This window comes from Ornithodoros turicata, chromosome 3 (assembly GCF_037126465.1).
Source record: "Ornithodoros turicata isolate Travis chromosome 3, ASM3712646v1, whole genome shotgun sequence".
NCBI classification, from domain to species: Eukaryota; Metazoa; Arthropoda; class Arachnida; order Ixodida; family Argasidae; genus Ornithodoros; species Ornithodoros turicata.
Genome location: NC_088203.1, coordinates 43,523,471 through 43,536,717, shown reverse-complemented (window position 1 = coordinate 43,536,717; position 13,247 = coordinate 43,523,471). Strand labels below are relative to the sequence as shown.

Below are 13,247 nucleotides of genomic sequence, written 5' to 3'. Positions count from 1 at the left end.
GTACGAGGTCATGGAGGGAGTCAAAAGCAGCCTTCCGCAAGGTAGCAGGAATTACTGGACGAGGCTCAGCATTGGTAGCGTCGCACAGAACGGGCCGCGTGCAGCCAGGCAAGGGCAAATCCTGAAGTTTGAGGCTTGTTGAACGACCGTTACGAAGGTGGGCGATCTCAGGGTGTTCAGATTGTGCTTGGGCAATGGCGTCGGCGCTGAGGACTGTCGCTCTGGTCACATCGTGAACACGACTCAAAGCGTCCGCTACAGCATTGCTGGGCCCTTTGATATGGCGGATGTCAGTGGTGAATTCAGAAATATAAGCGAGGTGCCTAATCTCACGAGGGCTGTACTTCGTGCTAGCGGACGAGAAAGCGCCGACGAGAGGCTTATGGTCGGTGAAAATGGTGAAGCTTCTGCCCTCCAAGAAATGGCGGAAATGGCGTACTGCAGAGTACGTCGCGAGGACTTGCTTCCCGAAGGCACTATACTTTGACTCCGTGGGACTGAGCTTGCGTGAGAAGAACGCGAGGGGCACGTGGACACCGTCGACCTCTTGCTGTAGAGCCGCGCCAATGGCGTTATCCGAGGCGTCAGCAATGAGGGCCGTGGGAGCGTCGTGCCGTGGATGACTAAGCAACGTAGCCGAACCCAAGGCGTCTTTGACGGAGTTGAAGGCGGCTCGCAGGTCTTCGTTCAAGGGCAAAGGTGCCGTGGGAGAGGAAGCTGGTTTGGTCTTCAGCGATTCTTCGAGGGGTCGGAGTAGTATCGCGCAGGACGGGACGAAACGTCTGTAAAAGTTTGCCAGCCCAAGGAAACGACGTAGCTGGCGGACAGAGGTTGGCAGCGGAAACTCTTTGATAGCTCGCACTTTTTGGGGAAGGGGGAGTATTCCGTCGGCAGAGATGTGATGCCCGAGGAACTCCAGCGAAAGCTTGCCGAATTCGTACTTCTGGGCGTTGATGACGATGCCGTGCTGTTGTAATCGTGCGAAAACCTGGCGGAGGTATTGCGCGTACTGCTCCTCGGTTTCACTGGCCACGAGGATATCGTCCAGGTAGGCAAAAGCAAACGGCAAACCTCGCAAGATGGGGCCGACGAATCTTTGGAACGTCTGCGCGGCATTCTTCATTCCGAAATGCATCCTGAGAATTTCGAAAAGCCCGAAAGGCGTCGTTATGGCAGTCTTGGGGACGTCTTCGGCAGCCATCGGAATTTGGTGGTACGCTTTTACCAAGTCGATTTTACTGAAGAGACGGGCACCGGCCAAATTCATGGTGAAATCCTGAATATTGGGTAAGGGATATCGATCCGGCTTGGTGACCACATTGAGTGCCCTATAGTCCCCACAAGGTCTCCAATCACCCGTTTTCTTAGGGACCATATGCAAAGGAGAGGCCCAGTCACTTTGAGAAGATCTCGCAATTCCAATAGCAAGCATGTGTTGGAACTCAGCTTGGGCGATGTTGAATTTTTCAGGCGCAAGCCGACGTGGTCGAAAGTGCACGGGGGGACCGGTTGTTTGAATGTGGTGAACCACATCGTGACGTACTGGCTGGGTCCAATCCGGAGGCCTCGTCAAAGACGGGAATTCGCTGAGGACAGCGGCAAAAGGCGATTGGAGCGAGGAGATTGTGACGGCTGAAGGAGGCTGACGGACAATAGAGGGATGTCCGGGAGTACGTAAGGTTGTCTTTGGGTCCATGATGGCTTTGCGATAGAGGTCGACGACCAAACCAAAATGGTGCAGAAAATCGGCACCGGGTATGTTGTGCTCAATTGCAGGAGTTTTTAATACCCAGGCAAAGGAGCGCCGTAGGCCAAGAGACAACGTCGCCGAACATTCACCGTAAACAGGGATGCCGGTGCCATTTGCAGCTGCGAGGTGGTAGATGGGTTGTCGTAACCGTTCTGTTCGAGTAGCAGGGATTAAACTGACTTCTGCTCCGGTGTCAACCAGGAAACGGCGTCGGGACGTTCTGTCGGAGACGTAAAGAAGGCGGCTACCACAGCTGCAGGTTGATGGGGATGCGCACGCCGCCGTTACCGACCCCCGGGGCGGTTTACCGGCCAGGCGCAAGGTGATTGGCACCTTCGAGCTCTGGCGCCGAATTGCCAGTGGAACCAACAGAACTGCGTAAGGTTGTCTTCCGGCTCCGGCGAGGAACGATGGGCTACGCGGGGGGATCTTGCCTGACGACGGCGACGCGCGACGCTGCGGGTATCTGTGTTGGGCTGCACATGTGGCAAAACGGATGCCAGCAGGGACGTTATGTTCCGCACCTCGTCCAGCAGGTCTTGAAGGGCGGTACGACGGCCGCTATTGTAATCGTCCGCTGTTGCAGACGGGAGCGGGCATGGGACAGAGCCGGCGGACGGCGTGTGAGTTTCGGAAAGGTGGACCGTTGAGATAGCCGGAACTGCCACCTCCATGATCTTATCGGCATGTTCCGCAAGTTGAGATATGGGAAGGGTGTTGGCTGTTGCGAGTAGCATCTGGACAGCTGGTGGGAGTCGCTGCAAGAGGAGCTCCTTGAGCAAGGGTTCATCGAAGCTGGCGGCACGCTCGCCGAGAAGGCGCTGCATGTGACGCAAGAATTGCGATGGGCGCCTATCCCCAAGGTCCTCTGCGGAGAAGAGTTGCTGAAGGCGCTTGCGTTCTGAGGCGGTAGTGCGTTCGATGATGGCCGCCTTTAGTGTATCGTACGGCGTAGGAGGGATTGTACCACAGAGGATGTCAGCGACTTCTGTAGCAATGTCTGGGGGTTATACCGAGACGACACGAGAGTACCTCGTAGCTTATGAAGTGATACCAGCCAGATGGAATTGGCATTCTACTTGTGAAAACCAAATGTTTGGGTTGGCGTTCCAGAAGGGCGGGAGCCGTACTGCTATGTGTCCAACGCTGGGGCGAGAGGCAGGGTCGTTGCGGTCTCTTGTATCGTTGTGGGCCCTTGTCGGAGGCGCAGCGTGTTCCATTGTTCGGGTCACCCGTGTGGGAAACTATCCCAGCTATAGATAAAAAAGACACGTCCGGCCAGCGAGCCCAAAAACGAAAGAATGATTTATTCTGCACGGCCTCGCGCTCAGGCGCGATGCGTTGGCGGCGCCAGCTGGCCGGCTTCGTCGTCGGCAGTCACCACACACTGATGCGAAACACTGTGTCGACTGACTCATTCGTTGGAGCAAAAAAAATCATGAGATTTTCAGAAATCTCTGTAGATCTGTAGATTTTTCAAAAAGTAGGTAGATCTCATGATACATTTGTAGGTGTGGCAACACTGCCTGGCGCCCCTCAGACCTCATGAGCGCATTCACAGGAGGTCTCATGAGGGGCAAAACCTCATGAGTGCACTCACGGGAGACCTTATGAGGGTAAGACCGTCATGGGTGTGGGCTTGCGTTTGTGAGTGCCGAGGGTGTGAGGGCATTTGCCCGTGAGGGCCGTGAGGGTGAGGGCGAGTGAGGGTGAGGGCCGTGAGGGTGAGGGCGAGTGAGGTTTCACCAAAATGCCCACCTATGGTGGGCGGTGGTGAGCAATGCGTGTGCGCCAAAGTGATAGAACACGTAGGGGAGATGCTGAATAACTTCCACAGCGCTCGTGGAATGAACTGCGGCGGGCACGATGTAACGAGTAGTGAAGTCAATCACATTTAGTATGTAGTGAGCATTCTCCGTTGGCGGCATCATGACGTGATCAATGGCAATGATGGAGAACGGTACTTCAGACAGAGGCATTGACCCGTAAAGGCCAACATTTTTGGACGTGGGACGGTTGTATTTTTTGCATGTCACGCATGGCGAGACATAGTCCCTCACTGAAGTGGCAAGGCCGGGCCACCAGTACCTGTCACGAAGCTTTTGTAGTGCACGTTCAGTACCTAGATGACCTGCGCCATCCTGCATTGTGGTAAGTAGAGAAGGACGCAATCGTGCTGGTACGACTATTGCTAAAAGTCCAACGGATGACTTCTTGTACAGGACATTATTCATGTCGACAAAGTCCGATAAAGTGGATCCTGTACCATGCGCTGACGAGCTTGAATCACTGCGGGTCCTCTTGTTGGAGTGCAACAAGTGATTGACTGTCCGATGTCAAAGCAAGTGAAAGACGTGATACGTGGTCTGCGACTACGTTTTGGCGTCCGGGGTGGTGTTCGACAGTGACTGTAAGGTCTATGAGCATGGATGTAAAGCGGCGAGATGGTCGGACGTTACTCTAGAGGCAGGCGACGGTCCAATTGTACGTAACGAGGCGGAACTTTCTGTTCAAAAGATTATGGCGCCACCTCTGAGTAATGGCCCAATGGACTGCGATGCACTCCCAGGCATTACTGTGGAGCTTCTTTTCGTCCGGTGTGTCTTCTGTAAGGGCCATACGTAATGTATGAAAAGCATGTTCGCATGATGAGTTCCAGTACCATTCTGGGGACTTTACAAGAGGGTACAGTGGCGATGATATTCGTGAAAAGTTTTTGATGAAGCGACGGTAAAAGTTTGCCGTCTGTACCCAGGATAGCAGCTGCTTGCGATTCTGAGGCCGGGGTATGCACAGCATAGCCTTCACTCTGCTTGGGTCGGGGAGCTTGCCTTCGCTACATAGGATGTAACCCAAGAAATGAATCCGTGAAAGGCCGTATCTGCACTTCTCGAGCGACACTTTGAGTCCATGCGTTGGCACTTGATGAAGCACTACGTCAAGCAATCCCACGAAGTCTTGGAAGTGAGATGCAAATAGGAGAATGTCATCTAAGCAGACTCTAATACCAGAGTTCTGAGGCACTTTAATATCTCCGAGGACGACTTGCATGGTGCACTGAAATATTGCTGGAGCGTTCTTTAGCCCAAATGCCAGTCGTTTCCACATGTAAGTGCCATTGTGTGTTATGAAAGCCGTTTTGGCATAATCTTCAGGTCTCAGACTTACTTGCCAATAGACAAACCATGCAGGCGAAATAGCATGCACCAACTACATCTTGCATTATGTCATCGGCATGGGGAAAAGAATGCACGACATTAATAGTCATTTTGTTCAGAGGAAAATAGTTCACACAGAGGCGCTTCTTTGCACCGCGCGTTACAACAGTAACTGGAAATGACCATGGTCCGGTAGCAGGAGTAGCGATACGGTGTTCTGCTATACGGCACAGCATCTGGGATTAAGTCAGGGGCATGCTGAACTTTCTTGAGATGCCCAATGTCGTCGGCGTTATGGGCAAATGTCTCGTGATGTTTAGAGAGAACACTGGCAAGTTATACTTATTGTGCTGCTGGAAAGCTGGTACCCACGAAAGCTGGTGGAAGATCTTGATGAATAGGTATAGCTGTTGTTCGCTAAGGTGCCGAAATGGTACCTGGAGATGGCTCTGGCTGACTTTTACGTAATGGTTTTCAGTGTGATTCCATATCCAATAATGATGTGTCCTGGAAAGCTAGCATGGGCTGGACAGCGGACTGAGCAAAGTACGAATGGCACGGGCACACAGCACATGCCGAACGAGGATACAATTTCTGCTGCGCTTGTACAGTGGTCGTAGAGGTGGGGTGATGAATTTCGGCTGGATGTAGTGGTTTAAAAATGAGGCGGGATCCACTTGCACTAAACCAGTCTTCACCCAATATAAGGGACAGCAAGTTGTTGCAGAGGACGGCGGCTTCGACTACACCTTAGATGGAGCCCATAGTGGTTTTGAGACAAACTGTGCCCTCTGGCAAAACACTTGATCCACCTGCAACAGTTAGAAGTGGTTGGGTCCAATGAATGAGTGTCATACCATTGGCTCTTTCCTTCGATAAAATGACGATCTGTGATGCGGTGTCTGGAAAGGCTTCACATTCACCTATGCTACTGATAGTGGCTGTGAAAAATGAACCCTCAAACGTCCCTGTACTGCCATGTAAGGCAAGAGGTCTTGCAGGTGGCAGTGAGTTACAGGTCGAGGAGGAGGGCTTGGGCAGATGACTGTGCGAGAGGGACACTTTGATGCCAAATGACCAAGGTTCTTGCATTTGTAACAGACTGCTTGGGATAGGTTCTGTCCGCTGCGGAATGCTGGAGCACCATAATTGTCTGCTGAAATTGTCTGATACTTAGCTTCCTGTTTGTCTTTTGACAGATCCATTATCCGCCTGCGGTGGAGGCTAGTAGAAGGGCATGGTGCAGTTTGAAAAACAGTGTTGCGATTGCCCTCTGGTAACGCTGAAGGGTGCGAGTTACGTGACCTTGCAGGTTGTGGTTTGAAGGACGCATTACTTGGACCTTGAATGCGAGGCTGGACTTCTGTGGCTGCACGGTGGTTCGATGACGCTGATGATTGTGCATGTTGTATGGTGCGATCCAAGGTGGTGCACATATCCAAGAAGCTGGTCACGGACGTCTTGCGCTGTGACGCTATACTCGGTGGCAATAGATTGTGACTGTATCCCTTGCCTGTGCCTTTTTGTGCCTCAGTCAAAGGTGCAGGGAACTTGTCAATGATGCGTAGTTTCGAGTACGCGTAGTCACGCAATGTCTGAGAGGTTACCAGCACTTTAGCGAGTACCTGGTCAACTTACTGGCTGCGATAAGACGTGCAGTTTCTTACGACTATGACGCGAGTTGCTGTGTCCGTTGTAGCACTGCGCATAAGGCGGCGGGCAAGGAAGAGAACACAAAAAGCACCCTGTACGGCGACAAGACCGGTCGACGCTGTACTGGAGTGAGTGGCAGACTGTCTTCCGGGAAACAGAACTATTTTCTCGACTTTATCCAAAAATGCCCTCGACATTTTTTTATATGTTTTAGGAGTCGGACTGTTCTATAATCTTATATCAATTTCACGCTCCTGGTCCGACCTCTTCATACCGTATTCTGGGCTGATTTATGCCCCTTTTCGCAAAAAAAAAAAAGTGTCAACTTTGGCAATTTTTACCACAAAAACAAATACAGATTAAAGTTTCTAAACAGTTCTATGCTGAAGCGACTAATAACCTCTCCACAACAAAAAATTATCAGCGAAATTGAAGAGATAAATTGTTACTGAAAAAGTTCCTGAACGCCCGTTACTTAGCACAAACATAGAGAAGGCATTCTTCTATGCGATTAAAAAACGTCAACATTTCACACGCTTTCAGCGTGCCCCAGTTGTCTTCCTCACGTATAGTGGTCTTGTCGAAGTGTGTAGAGGAGGTGGAGTTCCTCTACATGAGCCCCAACCGGTGATGATGGTATGCCACGGAGAGGCGATGACTGCGGCCTATCTCCATGGCCGCGCCGGTGGAACTGAGAAGCGGGTGCTCCATGCGCGTGGCCATCCTTGTCGTTGTCCAGCGTCCGCTACAGGGGTCCCCCTGCCGTCAGATGCGTTGCGGACGCATCGCAAGAGCTGGAGTCCAGGTAATGTGCCTGGGGAAAGCTGCAGGTGAGGGCGACCATGGTATACGTGTATGGTCGAACAGGTGCACGGCACGGCACACGTCGGCGGCATGTCACAGATGGTGAGGACGGGAACAGCGATCCGTCAGGTAGAGACGAGCGAGAGAGAGTGAGGCGCTCGGTGTCGTGGTCCTGGGGTGTCGGGACCGGCATGGGAGCCGAAGCTCGAGAGTCCCAGGTGAAGTGAGTCAGGCGAGGCTATGCGAGCCGTGGTGAGATGCCGAGATGGGCTGAAGCGTGCCGTGGCGTCGGCTGCCGCGACCGGCAGGTGAGCGCAAGGCTCGAGTGTTGCGGCCGGCAGTGAGAAGCGTTGGGTGCGATGAAAAGCGCAGAGATGCGGCAGGAGTGAAGGCGGCTCAATCTGTGAAGCTCGTGTGTGCCGGAGGTAGTGCTGCTCGATGGTGTCGTCACAAATTTGGGATGGTGAAGGGCCGAATTGCTCACCGAACTGAGGTGTTCGTAGTTCGGGTCACCAAATGTAGAGGAGGTGGAGTTCCTCTACATGAGCCCCGACCGGCGATGATGGTATGCCACGGAGAGGCGATGACTGTGGCCTATCTCCATGGCCGCGCCGGTGGAACTGAGAAGCGGGTGCTCCATGCGCGTGGCCATCCTTGTCGTTGTCCAGTGTCCGCTACAAAGCGCGCACTTTTCGATCGTGGACGCATAGCATGAGCACAGAAATACTCTGTAATCACACATCACATGTGACCAGAGACACCTCAGATTTTTTCTAGAAAAAAAATGCGGTCGTCGAGTATGGTCTCTGGACGTTTTAGCATGGAATCGCCCGTATGCCTGCTGAACAATGAAGAGCCAATCTTACATGCGATCCTCAACGTCAGTCAATGTATTGAACCTGTCTTGGTGCTCAACAGACATAATTCGCCACTGTCGTGCGGAACAGATGTGGACACTAGAGGTGGTGATTATTTTCCTGTATATATTTCGCACGACAGACAGCCCCTCTCAGCAACTACTGGACTGATTCCTGTCACGAACTGGAAACTTTTTCGTGAGTGCCTGAGACGTCTCTGCACAGGGTATGTCCTCATAGGCTCTCTCGCAAGCAGTTACATGATATTGACATCAGGAGGGGGCAAAAACCTAGTAAGAACAAATGCATGGGGGGAACCAGCGGATCGGGGCACTCTCCCTCTTCTCGTACACTCTCAGGATATCTTCGGGAGCTGGTGGATCCTGCGGAGCTAGAAGTTGCAAGTCGAAACGTTGGATCAGTTCACGGGCCACTAAGACTTCCTGAGACATCTGGGGTGGACGTTTCTGGCCAATGGGGCGCAGTTCTCCTGGAGTAAGCGCTGAGCATGCAGTGGTTCAGACCGGTGTGTTGCACGATGAAGTTGCGGTACTTTGCGCAGTGGAGAAGGACGGGATAGCTCCCCGGGAGAATAAACTGCCGGTGGTTCTTCAGGGTGGACGTCTTCAAGACACTGTTATCTGAAAGATTCGGGGATCGGGTTGAGGAGACCACCCCACAGGGGCTATCGGTGCGTGAACAATAACCCACACTGACGTTGTTGACCAGTACGGTCCAAGTGGCGACATCATGAGACGCTCTGTGAGGTATACTGCTGCGAGGTTTACCAAAGCGATGATATCCCATGTAGCACATGGTGGGATAATAAGCGTCTAAACCTAGGATGAGTTGAGACTTTAGGGCCAGGTCTAAAAGTAGTCGACTACTAGACCTCTACGGGGTTAGATATCATGTAGACATCTAAATTTAGAAATCTACTAGACCTCTACAGTCTTAGATGTTATTTAGATATATACAAAAAAAATGTACACGACACCTTCCAGCCCAAGACAACAACAACAACTTTATTTTCGGCCTTGGAGAGTGGGGAGTTTCATCGCAACCGGCGATACTCTACCCCAGTGCTTGGTGGAATGGGGGGAATAAAATAACGAGCCCCTTTAAAAGAACGATCAAAGTCCGATGGTGTCCAGAAATGTCAGAAGAGCTTTGAGCGCAGAGCGTTGCTGGGCTGGATTGGGCCAGGGACCAAGCAATTTCGGTAGGGAGAAAGGGCGAGAGTCCAGCTGACGAAGAGACTCGGAGAGTGTGGTTCGGGAAGGTTCGTAGTGAGGGCAATGAAGAAGAATGTGCTCCAGATCCTCAAGAGCACCACAGTGGCAGCAGGTGGGAGAATCAATTTGTCTCAAGCGGTAACGCCACTGAGCTGTAAAGGCCACATCGAGGCGCATGCGGTGGATTAATGCAGCATCCTGACGAGATGTGTTTCGTGGCATGCGGAAAGCGAGCGTGGGATCAACTCTGTTCAACATAGAGGGGGGAAGAATGTCGGTTGTCCGTTGGCGGGAAGCCAGGGGTGTCACTAGACGTCGCAGAATTGAACGGCGGTCTCCTCTGAGCAGAACAATACGGGACCGGTTCCGAGACGAGAGTGCTGCTTCTGCGGCGCTGTCGGCCTGCTCGTTCCCCACCACACCACAATGGGCTGGAACCCACTGGAGAACTAGCCTGTGGCCTGCGGCGTAGATAGTGTGGTAAGCCATTAACACGTCTGTGACTAGGGGTGCGGATGGGCCTCGTATGCCGGAAGTTTCAATTGCTTGAAGTGCAGATTTGGAGTCTGTAAAGACTGCCCATTCCCGGGGTGGAAAATCAGCGATGTGTTGTAGAAAGAAAAGGATGGCATAGAGTTCCGCAGCTGTGGAGGAGGTTGGATGTGAAAGGCGTCTTCCGTGCAAGACATTCTTGGTAAAAGTCTGCTTATTACCAGCAAGTACAAATTTCATTTTTTCCCATGTATACAAGAGCTCTATTTGAAATTAACCCTTAAATTCTTCTATTTCTACGTAACACACTCTCCCGTCGAAGAGGGACTCAGCAGAGTACCTTCGTGTTATAACAGTACTATTTCAACTGTACAAATGTTGACAAAATGAATACTGAAACATCAGAGCTCTGGCTCAACTTTTTATTCCTCTTTCAGCACTCAAATAGGTTCAAGTAAAGGTTGTATAATGCACATGAAAAGTTACGCAATGAAGACATTTTCTGGTGACATTTCTTCATAGCATTTTTTATGAAACTTTGTAATGTAACGTAACTTAAACCACGTGTGAACACATGCAATGAGAACACTGAAGAAGTAATTAATAGCTAAATATGCAGATGTAGGCTGAACATGAAGTAACTCATGGAGGAATGAAGGGGTTAACTGCTCATAATGAGAATACGTGCACAGACTTCCCAGTCACGTGCAATGTGTCCTACAAGCATGAAATACACTATCAAAAGATGAATAGAAAGCTACATAAAAAATCTATATTTTAGATGCTACATGAAAAGATGAAAAAAAAGCAATCGACATATGTGGTATTACAAAACAAAAGTACAATCAATATAACAGCATTATTGTGACCACAGATCTGACAGAAACATGCAACTGCATCGTACACACAATCAGATACGGCATCAGAGCATCGTAATCGAAATCTTTATTTAGTTAATATTGCAAAAATGTACACAAAGCGGGACTGTGAGGGCAAGACCTGAGAAACAATCCATCAGTAAAATGTAAGCATAAATGTGATGGAGTATATGAAAAAGTAATTTGATGACAGATAATGCTACAAACTACTGAATTCAGTTCAGTACAAGACAATAATTGTAAACAGTAGTTACAGACTAGTACAGATAAAACAAACTGTGCTAGGTTACATACTGCAGTTGAGGATGGAGGAAAATGCTGCTTATGAGCTTGTGTGGATTACGGGCATGACTGCAAAAGTGTTGCTACTTTCTATAGGAAGCTGAAAATTTTGTATACAATATCAGACAACGGCCACTGCATCAAGTCCGAGAGGCCAGATGCCTGACGGATACCATACCAAGGTAAGATAATAGACAAGGGATTGAGTAAAGCTCAGACATCTCAAAGAACTTTCTTCCAACAATAAAACTGTTGCAATTAGTAACAACATTTTCAGCTATAACAACAGAACAGTCACTGAGCAGGCAGCACCCATTTTTCATTCCTCAACTCAGACTCAAATGATGCGAGGACCAACTTACAGTATTGCTGGACGATGTCACGGCCCACTGTTGGACCTTTGTCAAGTGGTATTTTAAGGCCGAGGGATTTTGCACGAGCACCTGTAGAACCCATCTTTGTGCACATTATTTCCCTGTGTTAAGCAGTTCTGTGAACAAGTCGTTCTAAGCTTCTGGCTTCGACGGCCATGCAAAAACGACTTGATACGGTGTAGCTAGTTTTCCTAATTAAACGCGCTGCTATGATCTAGTGGTCTAAAACGCATTGCATCGTCTGTCAAATGTACCAAACTATGGACATTGCATGTCACATTCTGCTGATCACAGAGGTCAGCAAGCTGAGAAACGAAACAGTGAAGTAGGTCTTTTGCAAACTAGTTGTGTTCAATGTACAAGTTTGGGTGACACAATAAGAAAATGGCTACATGAAGAGACAGAAAATGATCCCTGTGCTGATCTCTTAGCAGACCCCTGATAGCAACAGGGCCAGTGTACAGAATGAAAAGACTGAACTCGGTTGCCTTCCACCTGTCCACTTCATTCAAAGTGTGAGGCTTCCTTGCGAACTCCGAGCACACAGAATCTCTCAAACATGATAACCTCGCTGGCAGTTCATCTAGGTTACGACTGGAAAGACATCCTCTCGACACAGCAGGACTGCATGACCACAGATGGGTTATTCCTTTTATTCCTTGTCCTCTAGAAGCACCGTCTCAACTTCTGACCTTTATTGAAAACCTATATATATATATATATATATATACCTATATTTTTTTAATGGCTTTTCCCCCCTTTTTATAATTCACTGGCTTGCACTGTGGCATTGAGGAGTGCTCAGTCACCCTCCCAGGTGTATATCGCTCGCTGAGTGACCCCTGGTTTGCCAATCCCGAACGATGCGCAGCTACCCAGGGCCGACGAGCCGCAAACACGGCGAAACACGTGTCCTCTGGTGCTGGTGGTATATATATATAGAGAGAGATACTCATTGAACGATGCGACAGCACCAGAGGACACGTGTTTCACCGTGTTTGCGGCTCGTCGGCCCTGGGTAGCTGCGCATCGTTCGGGATTGGCAAACCAGGGGTCACTCAGCGAGCGATATACACCTGGGAGGGTGACTGAGCACTCCTCAATGCCACAGTGCAAGCCAGCATCATTTACTTATTTTTTTAATGGCTTTTCCCCCCTCTTTATATATATATATATATATACATATATTTACAATTTGATCGTGCACTCCCAGCCAAGGACAGCTGTTTCGCTCTACTTGGAGCTCGTCAGCCTGGCGTAGGGAAGTGACACGATCTTGGGTCGGCACAACAGTGCGTCTCGGCGAGACGTCAATGTTCCACGGTGACGACGCCACCTGTGGAGGCCGCAGTGCAAGCCAGCAAGGCAAATTATCCATTGTCTTAGGTATTATTATAGGTCAATAAAGATCAGTAATGGAGACGGTGCTTCTACTGGACAAGGAATAAAAGGGGAGCTTTATTAAAAACTAAGATGGGGCATTCGACGTTTCGAGAGCAGCGCTGTCTTCAACAGGAATGGGATACTATGGTGACGCAAGAGAATTCCAAGGAATGAGAGGGGAATATGTACAAGGGGAGAAGGCAGCACACGTGCTCTGTCAAACAAAAGTAAAGGGGTACAATGAATCACAGGCAGTCATGTTCTTCGCCGGAGGGCAATGATTTCCTGGGGTGACCAACCGGGGAGTCTGAAAGAGATACAAAAGAGTGTATGTATTCTGAGAGAATTAGGAATTTAGGTTGCGAACTGTTGAGAGGACGC

At 50.0% G+C, this 13,247-nt stretch overlaps 1 protein-coding gene across 1 annotated transcript; it reads right to left on the bottom strand.

Annotated features, from left to right (window-relative positions):
• Window positions 1-4,210: 4,210 nt before the first annotated feature.
• LOC135389402 (uncharacterized) lies at window positions 4,211-4,858 on the bottom strand. The gene has a single exon (XM_064619455.1). It carries the CDS (start codon window positions 4,856-4,858, stop codon window positions 4,211-4,213), a length of 648 nt encoding a protein of 215 aa, XP_064475525.1.
• Window positions 4,859-13,247: the final 8,389 nt, after the last annotated feature.